The sequence below is a fragment of the Crotalus tigris genome, unplaced genomic scaffold (assembly GCF_016545835.1).
Source record: "Crotalus tigris isolate CLP2741 ecotype Arizona unplaced genomic scaffold, ASM1654583v1 scf7180000017593.213868, whole genome shotgun sequence".
In the NCBI taxonomy this organism is placed as follows: Eukaryota; Metazoa; Chordata; class Lepidosauria; order Squamata; family Viperidae; genus Crotalus; species Crotalus tigris.
In genome coordinates this window covers 26419-52237 of record NW_024096499.1, presented here as the reverse complement: position 1 = coordinate 52237, position 25819 = coordinate 26419, and the positions used below count along the sequence as shown (strand labels likewise).

At 38.2% G+C, this 25819-nt stretch overlaps 2 protein-coding genes across 5 annotated transcripts in view; one reads left to right on the top strand and one right to left on the bottom strand.

Moving 5' to 3' along the window:
- Positions 1–5846, top strand: part of A1CF (APOBEC1 complementation factor) — a 119530-nt gene extending 113684 nt beyond the window's left edge. The window contains exons 14-15 of one of the 4 annotated variants that reach the window (XR_005559418.1): positions 2940–3206; positions 5664–5846. Coding sequence is in view for 3 of the 4 variants with exons in the window: in XM_039365402.1 (XP_039221336.1) it covers positions 2940–2993 (54 nt within the window). In the remaining variant the exon portion in view is untranslated. Of the gene's footprint in view, positions 1–2939; positions 3322–5663 lie in introns of those variants that run through there. The other 3 variants (XM_039365402.1, XM_039365489.1, XM_039365513.1) reach the window with 3 other exon arrangements.
- SGMS1 (sphingomyelin synthase 1) lies at positions 259–21739 on the bottom strand. The gene is made up of 6 exons (XM_039365535.1): positions 21436–21739; positions 15698–16528; positions 10746–10863; positions 7053–7206; positions 3821–3987; positions 259–1534 (listed from the first exon to the last, which is right to left on the bottom strand). The coding sequence occupies exons 2-6, from the start codon at positions 16318–16320 to the stop codon at positions 1355–1357; spliced, it is 1242 nt and encodes a 413-aa protein (XP_039221469.1). The 5' UTR covers positions 16321–16528; positions 21436–21739; the 3' UTR covers positions 259–1354.
- Positions 21740–25819: the final 4080 nt, after the last annotated feature.

Sequence of the window (25819 nt, the reverse complement as noted above, 5' to 3'; positions counted from 1 at the left end):
ACAACTTCGCAATTAACAACAACATACATACACACACACACACAGAGAGAGAGAGAGACACACACACACATGCTTCTTCATTCTTAAAAAAACTATTTTTGTTCTGCACATTGGCAAGTATAGGATAGAATATTACCCCCAAACAAAGTTTGTATGGCAGAATTTAAAATTTCAGAGTAACATGCAGTTTCTGCACAAACCTGTTTTAAATAAATCATTTGTTTTTCAACAATATTTTCATTTAGGGATCAGACATTGTTTATAATTTGAATTTATTTTTATTTGTTTATACTTTGAAAAATAAACTTATAATAAGGACGTCATGGCTGTTTTCTTGCTATAGTTAAAATCCATGTATGAAGTAGACAATAAAATAATTTAAACAGTATATTTCATTCTAATCTGCTCACAAAGTGTGAAGACATGATTATCATAGTAAAGCCCCCCCCTCCACCCAATTCAGTCATCTGGATATTGCAAGCAGATTTCTAGTTTTAGATATAAAAATCAAAATTTGATAATGTGTATAATACATATAATCTTGGTTTTGTGGAATACTTTATTTTAAACAAAAGATTGTAAAGACTGCCTACTGACCATACTATCAAGACAAGAAAGGCACTAAGAACAGACAGATCTTTTTCCCAAAAAGCATTTTTTAAAGTTTAACTCTTTTCTCTATCATGTAAAAACCTTTTTTAGAATTCATTTGAATGCATTATCTTTTGAAAAATAAAGTTAGTAAATACTTAGAAAATCACTTTACAACAGAATAATTTTTTTTTTGCACCGTTTGACACTGTCACTGCAGATTTACAAAATCAATTACCAAACCTTTCTGTGTCTATCATTTGTAGCTTCAGTGAAACAGATAGAAAGATTCCTGTATATTTATCTCAGTCAGGTATTTAGAAACCTTCATATAGATATTTGCTAGAAAATGGCTTACAGCCCAATCTTTGGGGCAAGAGATATGAAAATTATGTTTTCCCAAGAAAATAATATGCTTCATTCCCAGACTTGACTGGAAAGACCAGAACTTATGATATAAAAGCATTTTTTGTTATGTTGCTGCATCATATACAAAGAAACATGGTGATGAGCAACGCAAATCCATAATCTATTGACAAGAAATGTATACAGTGCATGATAAGTTACCATATCTTTATTGTTGTCCATCGCAAATCCTTTGGAGGAAAAAAAGTTATCACAGTGCTTACCAGGTAAGAGATTTAAGTCAAGGTAATGGTTAAAAGGTAGAATTAAGGGACCAGTTCAATTGTTATGGTGACACATCTTGGGGAGGTCTGAGCACTTTTGGACAGTTCTCTCGCCATCTCCTTTTTGTTATCCGTTATGTATCATTCACCAGTTTGCTGTATTTTGCTGACCGACCCAGATGCAAAGCCTGCCAGGAAAAAGGCCAATGATAGGAACGTGGTACAATGCCTTGGACATTCTTTTCAAAGTACTGGAAAGGTTTGTACCACCACACCCGTGCAAGAAGATTAGTCTGCGAAGCTTCTTTTAGCACCTGAAAAAAAAAGTATAAATAAACTATTTGAAAAGAAAAGAAAAACAGCACTCGGAATAATGCATTTATTCTTCAGGAAACCCACAAACTTTTCCAGTGCAATTCACACTGTTGTTAGGTAAAGATCTCCTCATCTGACCCTTTCAATACACACTTACTGTAGTGCTTTTTTAAAAATAGGATTATTAGAGGAGGTGAAAAGAGATTGTGGCTGGGAGCTCCCTCCTTAAACAGTGGTGTTTCTTACTTTTATTTATTACTTCTAAACAACCCCCTCAAAAAACAAACAATTTATACAAGGCACAAGAGGAAGCAGGTTACAGAAGGATTTTAGTGCTAATATTCTAACAACTCTATTGTAAAAATAGAATAAAATGGAATACAGTAAAATTCATGAAGGAAGGAAGGAAAGGTTGTACAAGTTTGGCAGTCTTATAAGTTTTGCTAATAAATAAAAAAAAATGTACAGCTATCTAAACATCTGAAGTTTTCAATGGAGAAATGAACAAATGGAAAGCAAGTAACTTTGGTTTCAAACTAGCCTGCAAAAAGAGTAAAAAGTGCAGCAGAGCTGCACAGTAAACTGTGACCTACTGATTCGATTGCTGAATCAGAAGAGATGATGAAACATCTCTGCAAGGAGATTTTTTTATATATATTCTAACATTTGTAGTTCAGACTGATTTGGAGCAGGGTATGTGATCAGAGATTGTGAGAGTTACTTAAGATATGAGTAACTGCAGATCTTAAACAACTGTCACTGCACTTTTACATACTGCCAAAACCATACAGGTCAGCCTAACTTTCAATAGATGACTATTCTGCAAAATGGAAAATGCCATTTTTGGACTCTTATTTTATGCCTATCTTACACATTTAATCTCCAAAAAGAAGTCCTAGTTCTTCTTATAGATAACATATCAGAAGCCCTGAAAGATGATCAACTGTCTTGCCTCCTAGTTTTTCACCCTTGCCTCCTAGTTTTTCTATTACAGAGAAAGAGGGTCTACATAAACTTGAGGAAGTTCTATTACCTTCAAAGTTACACTGAAGTACACAACTTCACAAGTAACAGGGACCAAATCAATATTCATTGAGTAAGCATAATTTTCAGAACATATTTTACCATCTGCATTGTGTTATCATGGGATTTAATCTTATAACTAAATTCAAGATGATGATGCTGGCATCAAAAGTAAACTTGTCAAATTATCTGTTGCTCCAAGCAGATACTATTATCAAGGAAATAATAATGGACTTAGTCTTAAGAGACATATAACACTTGCTTAAGATTTTTTTTTTCCTATGAACAAAACTGAGTTTAATTATAAAACTTAAAGTTATGAAATAGACAAATTCACTATATGTATTGTACATTTAACAGCATAACACTTTTCTGCCTTAGGAACAATCTTTCCTCTTCCTTCCACAATCCTTGCAGAAATATACTCTTGGGTGACTCATGTGTCACCTTCAGTCATCCGCCGAGTGATGGGTTAAAATGCGTGGCTTCCCAACTTGCTGAAATGGACCTTTCAACTTATTCTTCCTCCCAGCTATCTTAGAATAACTGAGGCATCAGAAAAGAGTGTTGCCCAATATCCAGCGGAGCAATCCCCAATTAATTTGGGAAGAGAGAATGGCCAGAAGGGCTCCAGTTTCTGCAAAAGAGGTTTGTGCACAGTCAAATATCATTGCCTTATCCACTGCTCCAATTCTTGTCCTGTCCTTTACAGATAATCCTCGACTTACAACCACAATTGAGCCCAAAATTTCCTTTACTAAGCGAGACAGTTAAGTGAATTTTGCCCCATTTTACGACCTTTCTTGCCACAGTCATTAAGTGAATCAGTGCAGGTGTTAATTTAGTAACCTGGTTATTAAGTGAATCTGGCTTCTCCATTTGATTTTGGTTGTCAGAAGACTGCAAAACGCGATCACATGACTGCAGGAGTCAGATGCCAAGCATCTGAATTTTGATCACATGACCACGAGGATGCTGCAACGATCGTAAGTGTGAAAAACAGTCATAAATCACTTTTCAGTGTCATCATAACTTTGAATTGTCATTAAATGAACTGTTGTAAGTCGAGGACTACCTGTATTTTAAACTTCACCTAAAAAACTAATCCTTCAAGTAAGAGATTAAACTATGCACGGGATACTGTAGGAAGGAGGGATGTAGCCAGAAAATAAGCTTGTGCTGAAATGATCGTTATACTGGACTGGACTTGAGCAAGCCAGACCCACATAATACATTTTACAGAGGAAAGAAAAGAAACTCACTTGTTGATTGGCCATGGTATGATACCACCAGAAAAGTCTTGTAGTGATGTAGTAAGCCACCACCACATCCACAGTGTAGTGATCATGAGCCAAGAGAATACAGAACATCCCAACTATGCTGAGAGCCCAGCAAATCCAATGATACCACCAGAATCGCCGAGGTGAATCTGAAAATAAGGGAAAACACATAATTCATTAATTCTTTAAACACAAAATATCTTCATACAGAAAAAATAAAGTGCTTGTTTTTCCGAAAACAAGATCATTCCCAAGTAGAACAGTTTGAGCTGTGGTGTTGCAGTGGTTAGAATGTAGTATTGCAGACTAATGCTGCATTCCACTGCTAAAAGTTTAATCCTGACCAGCTCAAGGTTGACTCAGCCTTCCAGATTGTTGGGGGCAATAGGCTGACTCTGTAAACTGCTTAGAGAGGGCTATAAAGCACAATAAAGCAGTATATAAGTCTAAGTGCTATTGCTAATGCTATGCAGAAAAGCAAGTTTCATAACAGCAGTCTTCATATACTTGAGGGGCTATCATAAAGAAGATGGTCCGGACTAATTCTCTGTAGCTCCAATGTGTAGAAGCTTTGCAGAGGGAGATTCAAAATCAAATGAAGGAAGCATTTGCTGACTGTGAGAGCTATTAAGCCATGCTGGCTCTGGAATTTTGGGAATTGAAGTCCACAAGTCATAAAGAGGCCATGGTTCCCCACCTCTTTATTAAGCAGTGAAATATTTGTCATCTGACGCTATAAGTACTCCATCATGGGAGATATTTTAAGCAAAGACTGGAGAGCCATTAGTTAGGGCTAGTATGAGATTCCTGCCATATGCATGGGATTGGACTAATAGGCCCAGTGCAAGACATCTTCCAATCCTCTGATTCTATGATTTCCAGAACCTGAAATGATCCTAAATCCACTTTGATAAATGTGGAGTGTTTTGGAGAAAACTGTCACCATTCAAATGAGATCTCAACTGAAGATATGTATTTTTATGTCATTACACTCTTAGTATGATTTTTCATGATCTGACTGGTGCCCTATGTGTTGAATTACAAATTCTGCATTTTCAAATCTATATACTTCTCCAATCAAGTTGAGAGGGCTGGTGTATGATTAACTTTAGCATATAAATAACTTGTACATAACCACATATTTTTGGAGAGAAAAGAATAACTAAGATGTTTGGGCTACCTTCTATTCTTTGACAATGTATGGTCTCGTATCAAGGACTATAGTTTCTAAGGCCCTGACATGCTACATTACTGACAAAGGTCAAAAAGAATGGAGTATATAAAAAACCTTTCCAAGAGTTGAATCTCTATAACATTTCAAATTGAAATTTGTAAATTTTGGAACAGTATCAGCCTCAAAGCAAGTGGATGAGATAGACTTTCTAAGGATAAAAGAAAGGATTAATCTCTCGTTCCTATTACCCCTTGAGAAATATTAAAATTCCCTCTTATTGCAATGTGATTACCAATTGATGTAATTTTTGATGTAAAAAAATATTAAGGATGAACTGAACGTTTTCAGTATTAATGGTTCATTATTTTATTACACTTAATACATATTTAACATAAGCATTCCATTTTAAATGCAAGCATGGTATACACTGTAGAGTACTATCATGACTGACATTTTAACAAGTCATCTAGATACAGCAATAATTGATTGCTAATTTATGTAACTTAAATATAAATGTGCAATCTAGAGCACAGCTTGATTTTTGTGGTTAAATTAATCTCATTTCTGCATGTTCTGCTATATAATTAATTTCTCTGTGCATATTCTGAAAAATGATTGGATGTAATCTGATACATGTCTTTATGTCAACAGAATGTTTTGATCAGCAAAACAAGAATGGTGACTTCTCCTGATCTTGAAATTCTTCAGAATATACTCCACAGAGCCAATTGGGAAGGTTGTAAATGGAAATCACATATGAATAGCACTTACATACTGCTTCATAATGCTTTACGGCACTCTCTAAGCAGTTTACAAATGTCAACATATTGCCTCCAACAATCTGGGTCCTCATTTTACCACCCTCGGAAGAATGAAAGGCTGAGTCAATCTTATGCCAGTCAGGATCGAACTGCTAGCAGTTGGCAATGTTAGCCTGCAATACTACATTCTAACCACTGCACCACCACATAACTGGGATATTGTGATGTCATAATTGTGCACTAATTGACAACCCCCTGAATCATGATCATGTGACCTTGGGAACCTTACGATGGCTGCCACTACAAGGAACAGTTGTTAAGTCCCCCTTGCTCAGAATTGTTGCAACTTCGAATGGTTCCTGAACAATTGGTTGTTCAATGAGGATTACTTGCATAACAATAAGAACTAAAATGTTGTTGTGTTACTCTAGTTCAGACATGTCAAACACAAGGCCCGGGGGCCAGATGCGGCCTGCGAAGTGGTTTCATGTGGCCCGCAAAGCCATCCTGGAAACAGTGAGGGAACGGCCCCCGCTGCCTTGGCCCTAGCCCAGGTCAGCTGGAAGCCAATGTACAATTTTATGGTGGCCATCTATGCTGAAACACATTCAGTCTTAGCTCCACAAGGCTGTCTGGAAAGTAAGTTCACTTGCAGGAAACAAGTACTGTATGATTCAGATCTTTGTCCAATTCATGCAAATGTTACTAGCTACTGCAAAATTTAATAAATACTGATAGAATAGGTATAGTGTACCAAAAATAACATATAGCAATTACGAACATTGTTGCATCAATCTATATTGTATATTTTTAGATAATTGAAAAGTCAATATCTTTAACAAATCTTCTCTTCTTTTGGGGAAAGTTATAGGCTAAAATAGGGGTCCCCAACCTGTGGGCTCTGGCCCACTAATGGGCTGTGAGGGGTTTGCAACTGGCCCATGGAAACAGCTGGTGAGCACGTGTGCATGTATCCTCACTTGCTCAAGCAGCGGATGAGTGCATGTGGGCATGCTCCATTTGCAGTGAGCAGCATGCGCATGCCGCTCACGCAAATGGAGCCGCACATGTGCACTTGCTGCCTGCTTGCACGAACCATCCCCTCCTCCCCCCTGCCAGTCTGCAAAACCAGAAATGTTGGGGAACCCTGCCCTAAAAGATACTTCTTAAAAAACATATAATAAAAGTATAAAGCTCTGATGAAGGGCAGCAACTTTGCAGGGTGATCTCAATTAATCAAATAACATACATAGTTCTATCGAATAATGGAAATACTTACACTCTTTGATAAATAAGTATGTCAGAGTTAACATCACCGTATGGCCGCTGTATAGGTAGTCACCACACATGTCATGTGCTCCTGTGATTGAGAGACCACCCCCGGCAAGCAGCTTCATGATCCTCCTCATGTGTGACTCCCAGTCGCCAAAAAGCTTCAGAAAGGAGCAAGGGATAAATCAACACATTAGTTCAAATGTGTCTAATTGGAAAACATTACACTGCAAGTAATTAGATTTCCAGGCCACTGAATGAATCAAATTTCCAACACAAAGGCTAAGCTTGAGGGAAGTACATTCATTATACAAAAGCTTTTACAAGACTGTGCTTGCTGATCTTTTCCAGAATCACAAATTTCTTCACTAGTTAAAGAATTATAATACAGATACCCTTATGAAAATTGCACAGAGAACTTTTCTTTACATAAACATAGACTTTCGGGGGGGGGGTAGTTGTGATTGTTTCATCAAAACAGAAAGTAGTAACCTAAAATCACTTTCATTGTTCAACATAAATAGGCTAAAACATCAGAAAAACAACTTATTCAGCACAATAATTTTTTTTTCTTTCAGTACTGTAATCAGTCAAATTACAATAAGAAATCTGAATTATTGTTTAGGTGGGGTGAACTGACCTATCTTCTTTGCAGAAGGATGTTGATTAACAAGAAATGGTTGAAATGAATACAGGTAGTCCTCAACTTATGACCAAAATTGGGCCCAACATTTCTGTTGCTTAAGTGAAACATTTGTTCAGAGAATTTTGCTCCATTTTACAACATCTCTTGCCACAGTTGTTAAGTGAATCACTGCCGTGATTAAGTTAATTACGTGGTTGTTAGGTGAATCTGGCATCCCCATTTTAGCTTGTAAGAAGATTGCAAAAGGTGATCCACATGACCCTGGGACACTGCAACCGTCATAAATGTGAGTCAGTTGTCAAACATCTTAATGTAAATCATGTGACTGTGGGGATGCTGCAATGGATGTAAGTGTGAAGAATAAGTCACTTTTTTAGTGCCGTTGTAACTTTGAATAGTCACTAAATGAACTGTTGTAAATCAAGGACTACCTGTATTATTCTTTTTTGGATAGATAGAAACAAACATATTGTAGAGTATGGTGAATTCAAACTCACAAAAGTTAGGGCCAAGTTTAATAGGTTCATTCCTCACTGTATGTGCATTTTTTCTATATATTGGCATTGTATGATATCAGGAAAAATAGAGGCTACAGTGATCCTGCAGGAAAACATTGGTTTAAACCCAAGCAAATCCTACATAGGTATCTAAATTTTCAAGGTCACTAACTCATTTATCCTATTTCTTTGATAATTTTAAATAATGGCATTTAGCTGGCATCTCAATGAGAAATGTGAATGAAGTCGCTCACATGTGTTTACAACAGCCATAAAACTACAGAGTTCCTAATATATTGCAGTATTTTCTGGGAAGTTGGCAAGAAAAGTGTAATGCGTTATAAGAACCCAATTATCATGTTTTTAAGAGATCTGACAAGAATATAAACTTTAATTCTCCAAACTCATAAATGACAACTTAAACCTGCTAGTTATAAATGTGTATTAAGGATAAGGAGAAACTGAATGCACTTGGCATCCATTTGGTTTATACTGTAATACTGTTATACTGTAACATTACTGTTATCAAATTAATAATAAAAAATCTTAACCACAAAGTTAGATAATTAACAGGAGATAATTAACAGTAGCTCACTTCTATTTTATGGCCATGTCTGAAAATATTTCATGGCAGTTGCAAAGTTAGCAAATAAAATTAAAACAAATAAGTGCCCATTAATAAGTTATATTCTTTAAAATTTATTTTTCTATGAAAATGGTGGCTTTCAGAATTCAACTATGTTCATTGTTGTGGAGAAATCAGTCCTTATGTACATTGTGCAACTCAAGAAATAGTCACAGTTCTTTTAGGGATTATATGAGAATAACTAAGATCAAGAATAGGAATGAACACTGTGGCAATGTCAGACCTTATGCAGGCATGGCTTGATTTGAGTTCCTGCACTGAATTTTCAAGAATCAACCATGGTATCCTTCTGGACTGGCTCTCGACTGGTTAGGAGTATGGATACTGTTTTGCATTGGTTTTCCTCCTTGCTCCATGACCAGTTCCAGTTGGTGCTGGTACGGGGAAAGAAATCCACTTCTTGGCCTCCCTTATATGGGATGATTTAGAAGTCTGGTCTCTCCTCTTTTCTATTTAACACGGACATCCCACAGAATGGGATATGGTATCATCAATATAGATTATCATCAGTTAATGGATTCAGTTATCCATCTGCACCTCATGCTGAGCAGGAGATGCCATTCAAGTACTTACCCAGAACTTAGAGACTATGAAAAACTCAATTGGGAGCGTACCAGTTTAGACTCAACCCTGGCAAGACGAACCAACTTTGAGCCTCTGAATTCCTATGAGTTGTCATCACCCTTGCCTTTTGAACGGGTAGCATTCCCAAGGACAAGAGTCGTGTAAAATTTGGTGATCGGGGATCCTTGATGCTAGCACTGATGTTACCTAATTTGGGTAATGAAACTTCTGCAAGAAAACAACCAAGCTCAGAGAGCACCAAGGACCCCTCATTTTAACAATGAATTAACAATATTCTCCTTTATTGGTAATCTGGTGATCCTCCTGAGCTCTTGCTCCAATCTAGCCATGACTATGGCCGCCATTGCATAGCTTTGGATTGTCACCAAGTGTGCCCCTTCCTGGACTGGGAGGCCTTGTTCATCTTTATTCAAAATTTTAATAATCTTAGTTACTGTAATGTACTTTGCACGGAACTGCTGTTGAAGACCACTCAGAAGTTGGAACTGACCCAGCATGCAGTAGCACTGCAGTTCACAAGGTTTTATCTTTTGCTTATGTGGCACTGCTGGTATGACAATCAGGTTAGATAGGATGGGCACATTCTAGGTCTTAAATATCACCAAATATTATGAAATGTCTAAGAAGCATCTTTTCCATGGTTGCTATTGGAACAGTTTCTCCTGTGAGATTCAGAGGGCCCCATCCAATTAACCTTCTGGAAGGCTGTGAAAACCTCTTCTATTTTTTCCAATTAAAATTTTGGTCTAGACAGAAAAACAATTATTAAATACCCCTGTCTACCTCTGCATCTATATATCCAAAGGAGGTGTCTATTTGTGTTGTGCTTTTCCTAATTGTCAAGCAATTTTCTGGATGATAAATTGTGGAACAATATTAAGGATGTTACCCTAAATCGATTACAGTTATTTCTATTAGACTATGTTCAAATATGGCAATTGGAGAGTTTATAAACGCCTTCGAAAGTCACATGCCATATGGCTCTGCCTTCCTAAGGAATGAGATCAATTTTGACAGTCTTTCTTGCCTTTGAGGCTGGATGAGAGCTGGGTCTATTTCAATGCGATAACCAAATTGATTGATTTTGAACTAAAAGCCATGAAGGGATGATACAAATATTGAACTAAATCCTGACAGAACCTGTTTATCTGGTTAAGCAACAGAAAGTTGAGCAATAAGCAATACTGACCATCTGTTGGGAAAAAAAATCAATCAATTTCCCTTAGTGAGAAATTCATTAGTCACTCTGAGCCAGCTCTTCCAGAATGTCTAAGAAGATGGGAAAAAAGTGATGTTAAATAATAATAGCAAAACAAAAAAAATTACCTTTGGAGAACAGTTGAAATGCATGCCAGGTACTGGGAGTGTCGTTACATACATTGTAATACACCGGTATAAGTACAATGTGCCAACTATACAAAGAAATCTTCTGCCAATAATAGACCTGGAAGGAGAAAGAAAAGGTAGAGAGAACTGTGTATCTCTATTTGAAGTGCTTCAGAATACTGTAAAAATAATGTTTTCTATGCATTCCATGAGACACTACTCCAGTGGTGGTGAACCTATGGCACAGGTGCCAGAGGCGGCACTTGGAGCCTTCTCTGTGGGCACACATGCCGTTGCCCCAGCCTTCCTTCCCCTTTATGACCCCCTCCTCACCAGCAGCCCTCCTGGAGAAGAGTTGCCCCCAAGCGTGGCCCACGTGGAGCAGTGCACCCAAGGACATGGCAGCCAGGCAGCGTAGACAAGACTCTGCCCTCACACCCCATCATGCCCAATTGATGCTGCAGGGCACGGGCAGAGAGCGTGACTGCCATGGCACTGCTGGGTGATCTGCGGCGCGCCCTGGAGACGGTGAATGGCCCTGTGGGCAGGCAGAATGGGGGCGGAGTAGGGGCGGGGCAGAGAGTGGGGTGGGGGCGGAGCCAGTTTTTGGGCACTCGGTCTCTAAAAGGTTTGCCATCACTGCACTACTCCATTTAGGCCAAAAACTACTAAAAACAAATCAAATGAAATATTCCCACTTTATAGAACTAGAATAGATCCAAGAAGACTGTAATGTTAGTAGCAATTCAGGGGAAAGGATAGAAGATTCTTCAAACTGTTTTTAGATTAAATCTGGTTCTTAGCTTTCTTTTCTACCTAGCCAAAAACTATTGTCAGTTTCCCAAAAAGCTGCAAATTACTGAACGCAGTGTGAACTGTAATCTGGAATAATACAGTGTAGAGAGGCTTCATGGTTAAGAGGCTGTATACATATTCACAGTGTCCTCCAACCAAATAAATGTATTTATCCCCCATTCATGGGTTTTTAAATTTTTATGGGCTTTTAAGTTCACTATGCAGATTTCCTCATTTTTTCCATACAAGTTAATGGTAATGCATTTACATTTAGAATAGGAGTCTGAAAAACACAAGTTACATTAAGAAAAAAAAATATTTTTCTTCCTAACCATTAACTTAGTTATTCTACCTTTAGTCCCCATTTAGAGACTTTTTGCCATTTTTTTAATGGACATCAAAAATGGTTTGCGTAAAACTAAATATGTTCACGCTCAAACACTCTACTGCTTTTACCAATAGGTAATACTTAGTTCTAAAGCCTCTTTTTAGTTCCTCTGGACTACTTAAATGTTCAGATAGAAGATATTTCCTCATATTCTTCCATTTTATCACACTTCGGGTGAGCTATTTTAAGTTTTTATTAACAGCCTTGGAAGACAACATTCCTGTTTAAGAGAACAACAAGCCCAACTAGATAGCTAGCTGATCTTAGATGCTCTAAAGTAGCCTAATTAAGCTTAAAGCATGCCTAGAACTTGGGTGGTGACCACCCAAAAATAGCAGGGCAGAAAGTTAAACTCGAAAGTTAAAAAAAAACCTAAGAAGGAAACAACTAGAAACCACTTTCATATTGTTACCAAAAAATAAAAATGGGGAGAGTTGAACTCAACTCAGAGAGACTTTATTTTTATTGCTGATAGCAAAATGTTATCAATCAGATATAGTTTCCAGATTTAGCATACTTATGGCACAGTCACTGAAATCAATGGGATTTCAATTAATGTCTATATAGTATGACAACATAAAAAACAGCCAATTGAATGTAGTCATATATATTCATATTCACACATGTATAAAATAAATATCAAGTATAAATAATGTCAAGCTGAACAGATTGTGAAGATTTACTTTGGGAAAGCTTTTTAGATGCTTTCCACTGAAAACCCAAGTATATAATTCACCACTAATGCTATTTTACAATTTTTTTTGTACAAGGCTCTAAAGTGCTTGGCTCTAACATGTAGGGAAGCTGTTAGACCAATCCTCCATTTAGTGTACAAAACTACTAATACAATTTTCTTGGATCCAGACCATTATATGAAATATTAATGGACACTCTCCCTCAAAACATTGCCATTTCAAAAGCAAGCATTCTAAAATGTTTTTCAAGTTGGAGATTGCATAACAAATATTGGCTTCACAGATCGCATTATAAAACTTTTATTATACAACATTATGCCAGAGTGAAGGGAGTAATCCAATGTTGTTCTCAATCATTTTGTCAAAATTTCACTTTTAGAACGAGAAATATTTTTCAGCATAAAGCGAACCTAAGGAAACTGAAATTAATGGGATTAACAACTTTATGTTGCTTTCAATCATTCTTCCATAGATTTGTTTGCTGGCTTAATTTTGGGCCTTTGAAATCTTCATCTTGGATCTTTGAAATCATCAACACTGATTCCTATTTAGGAGTGAACCCCAAATTTCAACATACTTGTTTTAGATGCTAAATACAACACAAGAAGATTATAAACTCTTCATCTGGATATAAGCCAGTTTTGAGAACTATTTTACCTAACTTTATAAAATCACCTGCTCTATTCAATCACCTGCTCTATTCAATCAGGACATATTAATTATATACATGAAATTTGCCAAATATATTTATCATAATTGTCCTGAGAAAGCTTTCAACAAAGATGTAATATTATGGAGGCTGGATAATCTGTACTTTGCTTCTTGAGGATGAGATCAAGAAATATTCTTGTATAATGATAATCTTCCCTCCCCTCTATTTTATATATCCTGCCCCCAACCTGCATCCCAGAAATGCCACATTACAAAATTTTCCAAAATCTCCTGAATTGCAGGAGGTATACAATGCTTCTCTGGACAACACATTTTGCCTTACAAGAGAATCTAACAGAATCTCCATTTTATTTTCTTCTTCACACAACTGAAGGCATCAGTGATGCCCTTCCTCTCTCATCTTAAGGAGTCCAAGATTTGTAGAAATTACTTGCTAAATCTAACTTTCCCTAAATTGAGAATTGCATCCTTTAAAGCTGGATTCAGCATTCTTCCATCTGTATAATAAAATTGTAAAGTAAATAGCAAATTTTGCTATTTTACTAGTAATAGCAAAGTCCCGGTAGCTGAATGTATCTGCCCATATGGTGATGAGGAAGTTGAAACAATCTCACAAGTAATTATGCTGTCAATTTTACAGGGATATTAGGCATATCTATATTTTGCCCCTAACAGATAAATTCCCAGGGAATCCAGATGAATTTTACAAGAACCTTCTCCTTTAGGATCTAAAACTACTCATTACGTGTGCAATAGCTAAATTTTGGGTTGCCACAATGAAAGTAAGACAAAACTGATTAAAGACATAATTGCCTTAGTTTTAAATTATTACTTTCCATTTGTTATATCTTAACCAATAAACTATTAGGAGATATAGAGTTTTTATTTATACCTATTTATGCTTTCTATTTATTGATTCAAAATTCGGAAAGGAGTCCAGCAAGGCTGTATACTGTCGCCCTGCCTATTTCACTTATATGCAGAGCACATCATGAGAAAGGCAGGGCTAGATGAATCAAAAGTTGGAATTAAGATTGCCGGGAGAAATATCAACAACCTAAGATATGCAGATGATACCACTCTAATGGCAAAAAATAAAGAGAAACTAAAGAGCCTCTTGATGAGGGTGAAGAAGGAGAGTGCAAAAGTTGGCTTGAAACTCAACATTAAGAAAACCAAGATCATGGCATTTGGCCCTCTCAATTCCTGGCAAATAGATGGGGAAGAAATGGAGGTAGTGACAGATTTTGTCTTCCTCGGCTCCAAGATCACCACAGATGAGGACTGTAGCCAAGAAATTAAAAGACGCTTGCTCCTGGGGAGGAAAGCTATGGAAAATCTAGACAACATAGTAAAAAGCAGAGACATCACCCTGCCAACAAAAGTGCGTATAGTCAAGGCCATGGTTTTCCCAGTTGCAATGTATGGCTGTGAAAGTTGAACCATAAGAAAGGCTGAGCGACAAAGAATTGAGGCCTTTGAACTATGGTGCTGGAGAAGACTCCTGCAAGTCCCCTGGACTGCAAGGCGATCAAACCAGTCAGTCCTAGAGGAGATCAACCCTGACTGTTCTTTAGAAGGCCAGATCCTGAAGTTGAAACTCAAGTACTTTGGCCACCTAATGAGAAGGAAGGATTCACTGGAGAAGAACCTAATGCTGGGAAAGATTGAGGGCAATAGAAGAAGGGGACGACAGAGAATGAGGTGGCTGGATGGAGTCATTGAAGCAGTAGGCGTGAGCTTAAATGGACTCCAGAAGATGGTAGAGGACAGCAAGGCCTGGAGGAATGTTGTCCATGGTGTCACGATGGGTCGGACACGACTTTGCAACTAACAACAACAATTTATATTACCTAGATAACATATTAACATAGTAATAGTGAATGTTATAATATGTGATTTATTTTGCTACTTATTAATGTGGCATTGCACCTATATATTTGCTTCACTCTGTTTTTGTTCTTTTAAATTTTGCTGATTTATTGATCAAATAAATATTATTGCATAGTTTACACTGTATTGTGTAAATGAGAGGTCTCCAACGTTTTGGGCACTAGGGACTGGTTCCGTAGAGAGAGGTTTTTCTGCAGACTGGAAGGGGCATGGTTTTGTGTGCTGCCTGCATCACACGTATGGGGCGTTGCTTGTTTGTGCGGACCAGTTGCTGGCATGCTGCAGACTGGGACCAGTTCACGGACCGGGGGCTGGGGACCCCTGGTGTAAATAATTATTGCACAGAAGATTTTATTGATATTGCTCTAATTTTTACTCACGTCCCTTCATGTATACTTTTATGACCTAGATTTATCATTAAATAGAGTCCTTAAAATAGAAAAAAATCACAATTTAAAGCAAGCATCTATAATAATAAAACCAGGAGCAACCACCACCCGTCTACTTACTTGTATTTTAAAAGCAGCCACTGAACTAACCAAAGTCCCACAAGGATCAAACCATTAATTTCACAGATAGAAAAGGCCCATTGAACCCGGTTAAAGTAATCAAAGAAAGCATCCGGCAGGGGGGGCTCCTCCTCTTTCGGAGGCACTCGTTCGTGGACAAGTGAGATTGTCACCGTGGTCAGGAAGAAACAGCAGAGCGCATAAAGGAAAGCCAGAAGCGTCTTCTCCCACTCCAAAGGATACTGAGAACGTTCCAGGTCTGGCATGGGGATTTTTATCATTTCTTTCCTGTAGCCATTTGGCACCCCATTTTGTTTGGGGGTTTTGCTGAAGCCATTTTCGCTGGTTGGGGCTTCTGTGCTGATGCTTAGGTGGCCGTTGGCGTGCCCATTTTTGTGTGCCTCAATGTGGTGTTCTATTTTCAAAGTCTCTATCATGTCTAAGAGCTGCTGTCCACTGTCAGAGGTCACTCGCGACAAAGGGGGTTTCTCAAAATCAGCCTTGGTTAGGTTGATCAAATCATGCCCAGATAAATGCTTCAGTGGTTCACAGTATTCGGGCACCGCATTCTCCAACAACCAATCTGCCACTTCCTTGCGTGACCAGAGCTCAACTTCTTTCATTTCTTCAGAGTGCTTGCATGCAGTCTTCTAACTTACTTTAAGGAGAACAATTGTCACTGTCACTATTTCTGCAGAAGAGAAAATCTCTCTTTGGTTTGTTCATCCTGCTTAAGCCACAGCAGAAACCAGTTCTGCAGACTGATGCAAAACAGCTTCAAATCACTTGACAATATGGTAGCTTTCTTCTGCATCTGCAATTGTCTTTTTCCTGATAATTTAGGGAATGAAGAAAAAGATTAGGAGATAAATTACTTTCTACTCAAACTTCCTCTACTTAGACAATTTGTACTGGAATTTAACCAACTGCATTTTGCTTCTCTCCTTTTTTTTTAATGCTCAGTCAATTAATCTATCAATGCTAATCATCAATGGCTTGATTCCAAGCCATCTGAATCAAAGCCATACTGTTTTACTACCTGATTTGATGGACAAAATAATACCCTCATTTTAATCTTATATGATAAAGCAATCAGATTTTATTTTTATCCTGACGATCCTTTATTGCACCTAAACTGGTGGATGAGATAGCACAGGGCAAACAAAGCCTCACCATTACTTATACCCTGATCTGCTTAAAGTCTTTCTCTGTAAGAACTATTTCCCTGTTATGTCACTTAATTACAGTCTGTCCAAGGGGTACCTCGGCTTATAACCATTCATTTAGTCACCATACAAAGTTACAATGGCAATGCAAAAAGTGATTTACAATTGACCCTTGTATTTATGACCATTGCAACATCACGTGATCAAATTTGAGTGTTTGGCAACTGGCATATGTTTATTATGGTTGCAGCATCCCAGGATCACATGATCATCATTTGTCACCTTTCCAGCTGGTTTATGACTGTCAAAGTTAGTAGAAACCAGATTCAGTTAATGAACATGTGAGCCACTTAAATGACTTGACACAGTGATTCACTTAACAACCGTGGCAAAAAGAACACAAAATCAGGTGCAAGTCATGTAACAACCACCTTGCTTAGCAACCGAAATTCTGTGCAATTGTGGTTGTAAGTTGAGGACTATTTATACAAGACAGACAGCAATGCATGAACTTATGAGGAGAACAAGGGCAATTGGAGTAAGGTGGCTCAGCAGAAGTACCCAGAAATGCCCTGTGTCCTTTAATGATTCTCTCGCTCTCTCTCCCTCCCTCCCTCCCTCCCTCCCTCCCTCCCTCCCTCCCTCCCTCCCTCCCTTTTGAGATTCAGTTCTCAACTCCTAAAGCAAATATATATGGTTATTTTCTAAAAATTATTCTAACACTATACAGCACAATGTGTAGCACAGAACTCACACACATATATAAAGAATATAAATTTGTAAAATTTATAATTAGTAACAATTCCAATCAGAATTATAAATAAAAATAACCAAAATATTAGTAAATCATTTGGCCATTTTCCCCACTGTTGTTCATATACCAAGCTAATCTAATAACTTTTATTTTATTCAAGCCAACAAGCCTTTTGGTACAGGAAAAAGATCAACTATAGGAATGCAGTATTTATCAAGGACAATAAGGATAGCAGAGAACTTAAAAACTGATCAGAATGATAAAAAATATGTTTTGTTTTAATCTTTTTAAAATTTGGCCACAGTAGTAATTTTGCTGTCCTGACAATCAAGCCATTTCTTGCTTTGGCTTCATTCAAATAGTATCTATTCTAAGCATAAAATGCAACACTAAAATTTCATGTGCAGAGGAATTTAAAGATTTAATTCTTCATAATAATTGTACAGTACATGCAAAACCTTCCAATTTCTATATAGAATGAATTGGAATTAGAAATTCAACTGGAAATTTCATAGCACTTGTCAGTTCACCAAGTAACAAGTCACCTTGTAGATGGGAATGTTTATGAAACATCATCATCCAGTTCTGGCCAATTCTCTTAAATGACTAAATTAAATTCACAAAGAATTGAACTACAAAAACAACCTACAGGTATTTTATGAATACTTATATACCAGTAAACGAGAATATTAGTCACTCAGAGTTGAGATGTGGGTTCCTTGGAGTTCTCTGAGCTTGCTTGTTTTCTTGCAGATATTTCATTATCCAAACTAGGTATAACATCATCAATGCTAATTAAGGAGTGACTCCTTACTAGCAGTGATGATATTACCTAATTTGGGTAATGAAACAACCAAGAAAACAACCAAGCTCAGAAAGCACCAAGAAGGGGTGTTGTCTTACCTGAACGCCTTTTCTCACCATGAGGAATGTAGAAGCCACACATGGGTATTAGAAGTCCTCTAGCCCAATCAGACCAAAGAATCAGAGTTGCCATGCCCCACTGGACCGGACCATGCCCCAGTTTCAAAAAGGGCGAAGCCAATGATTGTGTGACGTGTTGGCTCCCAAACTGCTGACACTAACCTGACTGCAAAATTTAAAGGGAGGGGGTGGATTCTACATTCCTCATGCTGAGAAAAGGCGTTCAGGTAAGACAACGCCCCTTCTCCAGCATGGAAGGAATGTAGAATCCACGCATGGGACATACCAAAGCCATATGACCCCATGGGTAGGACGCAGACCGGTCAAGTGTCAACGCCGGAGTGGACCATCTGTTGTAAGACCCGGCAGCCAAAGGAGGCCTCTGCAGAAGCAAATTTGTCGAGCTTATAATGATGGATGAAAGGGGAAGGCGATGACCACATCGCCGCCCTACAGATGTCAACTATAGAAGCTTGAGTTTGCCACGCAGCAGACGTGGAAGTACTGCGCATGGAATGAGCTGTCAGATGGCCTGGAACTGGCAAGGAACAAATCCGGTATGCCTCTGTAATGCAGGCCTTAATCCACCGAGCAATAGTAGAAGAAGAAACCTTCTGACCTTTGGGCCCCATATGAAAGGAGACAAAAAGAGCCTCAGATTTAAAAAGGAAGCAGTCCTCTGCGCACATCCAGGGAATGCCACCGCCGCTCCAGGACATGTGAGGGTTTTGGACAAAAGTCCGGCAACACGATCTCCTGTGCTCGATGAAACAGCGTGTTTACCTTGGGGATGAACAAGAGGTCCAATTGGAGCACCACCCTGTCATGGTGAAAGGTACACAAGTCCTCCCTAACAGAAAGAGTTGCCAGTTCCGACACACGCCTTGCCGATGTGATTGCAACCAAGGCCACCTTATGAGACAAGAAACGAAGATCACAAGATCTGATGGGTTCGAAGAGGGATCCTGTAAGAGCCCGTAAAACCCAGGGTAACTCCCAGGTGGGATAACAATGAACCACAGGAAGCTTGCTGTTTGCAACCCCCTTGATAAAGGATCGGACCCAAGGGTGATGAGACAATGGAACAGAATCGGCATAGGTGAACACCGTGGAGAGCGCCGCCACTTGCCTGCGGATAGTGCTGGGTGCTAAGCCCATATCCACGCCGTCCATAAGATACTCTAGTATCCTCGGAATATTATATTACTATTACTATTATTATTATTATTATTATTATTATTATTATTATTATTATTACCTAATTTGGGTAATGAAACGTCTGCAAGAAAACAACCAAGCTCAGAAAGCACCAAGAATACCTACACATTATTCAAGAAGACCAATCTGGATAGAGAATTGCTCAGCAGAGTAACAACTGTTTATGCTCCCTTCTCTTTCTTGAACTCCAGTAGTTTCCTACAGTATTTCAATCAACTGGTGTAGAAATGAGGAAATATTTTAAACCGCTGAATCTGCTACCCTGTGGCAACCCTTCGTTATAACTCTGCAACTGCAAGAATACCAAGGAAGTTACCAGAATGTGCTAGTACGTGCAATCTTGCACTATGAAGTCATACCTTCCTTGCAATGGGAATGTTATTCATCAAAACTAATCCTGTCACTGAATTCACAAAGAAGAAATAAACTTTCTTTAAAAAGCAAGTGACAATATGTCTACCATGATTTTGAATATATAAATTTGTTTGACTTTCCAACCAAATTTGATTTCTAGCTAAGTACAAATAAGGAGCTCAGACTTGGAGTTAGTGATGAAGGTTTTTTGTTGCTTCTTTCTCCTCTTCCTCCTCTGAACCATAAACAACACAGAGAATACTATGTGATACCTTTTAATGCTATAAATTGTATTAACTTAAAGGTGACTTCCACTGAGACACATTTCAAGCTACATATATTACACGTTTATTCTTTCAATAGTTAATTTAAAAATAACTAAAAGCCCTTCATGATTGGAAGGATAATTGTTGAGAAAATGAAGTTAATGCATTATGTTTATATTATTTGAAGAAATGACTGAAAATCGTATTTCTCGAGCATGGTTAAATTCATGTGCTTACCATTCCTGTTACAATGACACCATACCATGAAAATACAAACATTAATTTTCTTCCTAAAGTATTATGTTGCCAAAATATTGTAATAAAATATTGACATCCCTGGAAAAGTGAGTAAAGATAAGGAAATATAAGCTGGCAGCAAAAGAAATTCCCCTACCCCCAAACAAATATTCTTTACATATTCATTTATAATTCAGTGCTCTTTCTCTTCAGATGCAGAGGTTGATTTCACAGAATCACTGATAATGTGCTCATTTTGGAGACTGTGGTTGCAGATAATCTCTATCCTTGCACCTGGAAAATAAGCTTAGCTGAACAAACAGCAATTCTGCGCAGTGGTTAGAAAACAATTGAACTATGCAGCTGAAGAATCACAGTTCTGAAGATAACAGATCATGGAGTGATATGGATGATGAGAATTTCAAGCTTTGGAGCATACAGGATTATGTATTTCTTGTATTTGAGCTCATTCAGTTTCTTTGGTGACCCAAACAGGGATAGTACTTGATGAACTCTGATTTGTCACTCAAAATGTCATAACATGTCACCTTTCGCACATACAACATAGGTTTGCCATCAGTGTACTTGCACTCCAACCTGAGATAAATTCTGGGAGATGAACTGTTTGCTCTAATGTGCCTGAAATAGGAGAACAACAACAATGCATAGAGTTGTCTCTCTCACCACACTAATTTCTACAGTACAGTACTAATTTCTTCCTGGCATAGGTTAATTTTTGGGAGCAGTTTCTTAAAAGGGAGAAAGAGTAACCCTGAAATTAAAAGAAGCTTTAAAAGTTAATATTTACTCCAAGCATACCTTTTGGTGTTGCAAGTATGAAGAGTTACATTGTCCCCAATGAGCTCCTATCATTGGTCTTGTTCTAGGAAGAAAAAATCACTGGTCCACAGTGGTGATCAAGAAATACAGTCCATAGGGAAGCAAATGTACTTCTATATTATGTTTATAACTAATGTACAAGGATAAGGCAGTCTTAAATCTATCTTTTCAGATATGTTAACGCAGCCTACATATAACCTTGGGGGAAAGAGCTAGTAGTGATTACACTTGTGGAAAAGACAATTAAATTCTTTATATAGAAATTACTCCTGGGGCACAGATGGGTTTGCTTAATTTATCACATGACGTTTAGTTTAAGTGACTGTGCAGCTAATTTCTGAGTAAACAAAACTCATTTGGTAGGCCTGGATGCTGAGAAAGAACAGATAAAGGAAACAAATAGCTCTTTAAAGGACAGAACAGTCTTTTTGGGGTTTTTTTCCAAAGTTTTCTAAACAAAGAAAAATTAGAATGCCCAATGAAGAAATTGTGGTTCATAGAAAAATAATTATTTCTAGATTTGCCATAAATCAAATAGGGGGCTAGTATATTTAAAGAATTGGAGTTAATTCTGTGAATTACCTCTGTCACTATGTGTTCTACCCAGTCTGCCAATTTTAGATTTTAAATAGTGGAATTTCCCTTGTTGCTGGGCTATTCTCTTTTTTTCCCTATCAACTAAACTGCCTTAAGTGCTTAAAGAAACAGAAACTAGGTGTATAAACATAACAGAGTAATAATAATAATAATAATAATAATAATAATAATAATAATAATAATAATAATAATAATAATAATAATAATAGTAATATGGGTGTGGAATTTTGCAAGTACACCAGACAGCTGAAGAAAAAAAAAGAACTGAATTGTCTGAACTACAATGAAGAAAATGCACTGAAAATAGTATATCATGCATGTTTACTGAGTTGTAGAAACTGGCTTACAAGAAAGACCAAATGAAGAATAGGAAAGAGACATGGCAAGGCAAAGTATTACAAGGTCAGTATCTAAAAATAGCAAACAAAGTAGATAACAGCAGGACTTGGCAATGGGAAAATTGAAGGAAAAGAATAGGGGCTAATTCTGACTTTACAAGATCAAGCCTTAAGAACAAATTCATATAAAGCCAAAATTGAGAAGACAACAGATAGCAAATGCCACCTTTGCAAAGAAGCTAGGAACAGTGGACCACCTAGTAAATGCTGCAAGATCGCACAGACTAACTATAAACAATGGCATGAACAAAGTAGCAACAATGGTGTATTGGAAGATCTGTAAGAAATACCATCTGCCTGCACAGTGGGACAGATTGGACCATAAAGTAAACAAAGTAATGGAAAATGGGAAACAAAGAAGCTAAAATGCTCTGGGATTTTAGAATTTAAACTGACAAATACCTGCCACATAACACCCCAGACTTAACAATTGTCAATAAGACAAAAAGGTCTGGATACCGGATGTAGCAGCACCTGGAGACAGCAGAGTAGAAGAGAAAGAACTGAAGAAGATAACAAAGTACTAAGACCTGGGAACAGGAACAGGAATAGAATGACTGTGGCAAAAAGTTAATACCAATAGTAATAGGCGCCTGGAATGTAATCCCAAAACAACTGGATTACCACTTGAATACCATCAGCATTGACAAAATCACCATCACTCACTTGTAAAAGGCAGCTTTACGGCACAGCTTACATCCTGTGATTATACCTTTAATACCATCAAACAACAGCATCTACCTATCCCAGAACTTTGGGAAGGACTTGCAAGTTGATAAAAATACCAAATCCAGCCTAAACATCTGTCTGACGGTGCAACAAACCATATGAAAGATGTAAAAATAAAAAAATAAAATAAGCACATATGAAACATTGAACAGTAAAATATGTAGGAAAAAACTTCAATCAGCCAAACAAAAGGAAAAATCTTACTAAGAAAGGTGACTAAAGCTACTTTTAACAGCCTTCTATTATTTACAGTTTTATTTATTTATCACATTTATATAGTCATCCATCGTATCAGAAGTGACTCTGAGCAGTATATAACAATCAAATAAAATAATATAAAAACAATCATTACAAAAATATGACAATCATTAAAATTAAAGTATTAAAAAGTACTCAAACCGTAAATGGAGTAACTTACTATATTAACCATAAAAGGGGGGACACATTAAAATGTCACTGGTCCCCTGGGACCCCCAAGCCTGCTGGCATAACCAGATTTTGAGGGACTTCCTAAATGTCAACAGGGAAGTAGCTAATCTCACTTGGGGGGAGGGGTAATGTTCCAGGCACCAAAAGCACAGAAGTTAATTGCTTATTCAAAAGATTACAAGAAGAATTTGTCTGCACGTTTTGGTGGAGGAAATTACACAAATATGGGAAGCCATCAAAAAGAACAAATCTTTCAGCCTTCCCTTTATAACTTCTGTTTTTGCAATCTACAGTTTGCTGACCATACATTTAATGGTCCTGAGTGGGTGGGAAGTTTCCCATATGAAGTTAAAATATGCTTTTTAAAAAACTCCACTAAACATCCACACCCAACATATTTGAGATAACTGCTTTTATCACCAGAGCTACTCCCAGAGCTGTATTTCTCTTGTTGCTTCCTGTGAGACTTTATTTATGTTGGATGAGTCATTCATTATTGAAAGCAGTGAGGAATGGTTGCTATCAAAATTGGCAATGTGGATGCTCTGATAATTTAAACTAGACCACCACTGCCACCTAAGCACACTATAAATGCCATCCCTCCCAGCTATCTTCATCTGAATGATTAAGGAAGAGGAAAGACTACAAGTCTCCTCTTCCTTAGTCATTCAGCTGAAGCTAGTTGGGAGTGATGGCAATTACAGTTGATTAAACTGATAATTCAAACCAGACCTATCTCCTCCAATTCATCCCTATGGGAAGGAAAGTTAAGTATTATACTGGCTGGTCATTTCTAAACTCACCCAACCATGTGACTCAGAGGACAGCATATAAAATTCATCCTACGCTTATCACATTCACACAAACAACAACAGATGACACAACAGAAGCACCCACCCCCGAAAGAAGCAATGTATTTTACACTCACTCTAATTCAGTGGTTCTCAACCTTTCTAATGCCACGACCCCATAATACAGTTCCCCATGTTGTGGTGACCCCCAACCACTTATACATCACCGGGTGCCAGGGGCATGGCCAAAGGGGGAAAAAATGGCAGACAGCCTTGTTTGGCGACCCCCGTGAAATGGTCGTTTGACCCCAAATGGGGTCCCGACCCACAGGTTGAGAACCACTGCTCTAATTCAATGGTTCTCAACCTTTTTAATGCCGCGACCCCCAACCGGTCGTAAGTCGAGGACCACCCAACCGGTCGTAAGTCGAGGACTACCAACCGGTTGTAAGTCGAGGACTTTCCCTGCCCGGGAGCGCTGCGCATGTGTGGTGCTGCCCCCTGCAGGTATAGCCTGCAAGGGGCAGCGACAGCGCAGGCCGACCACCAGCTGGGACACCAGCTGGCCCAGCCCAAGGGAGGTAAGGCACCCGCCTGGCCCCACGCGCGCCAGCAACCCTCCCTGCGCCCGCCGGCCTCCCACCTCTCACCCCGGCCCTCTTTTACTTACATTTTTAGTATTGCTCAGCAGGGAGGGGTGGAAACTTCCAGATAGCTCACCTTCGCTGCAGACAACTTGCAGCACCGTTTGCAGAATGGGACTTTTGGCAGGCTCAGCAAGGCAGAGACAGCCTGGACAATTCCTATTGACTTTTGAAAGCCAATAGAATAAAAGGGAGTAGCACAGCTAAGGAAAAGGGGAAAAAATGCCAGACTGCTTTGTTTGGCGACCCCCGTGAAATGGTCATTCGACCACAAATGGGGTCCCGACCCACAGGTTGAGAACCGCTGCTCTAATTAGACCTTCACAGACATGGGTAAGGAACATGTCTGCACACATCCTGATTAGCCCGAAGAAGGAAGTGCACAGACACAAGCACACAAACATGCCACCCCTGCAAATATATTCATTCCATCAAAGAATAAAGAGATGCCACCTCTAGTAACTGGCAGGAAAATGGCTGGAAGGACCGTTTTATATGGAGTATATCCTACATTTCCACAATCACAGCAACTACATACCACAAGAAAACAATAAAAAAATGTGAACAGGAAACTCTGTTTAAAATATGGAAATACCTGATGAAATGTTATTTGTATATTGAGCAGCAAGTGGAAACACAGCAGACAGAGGTGGGAAATGAGGAAAACAGTTTGAAAAATAATGTATCCTATCAAATGCATTATACAAAGTAAAATAGAAACACACACACACACATTTGCATGTATCTGCAAAGAAAGACAGCAATAATATGAAAA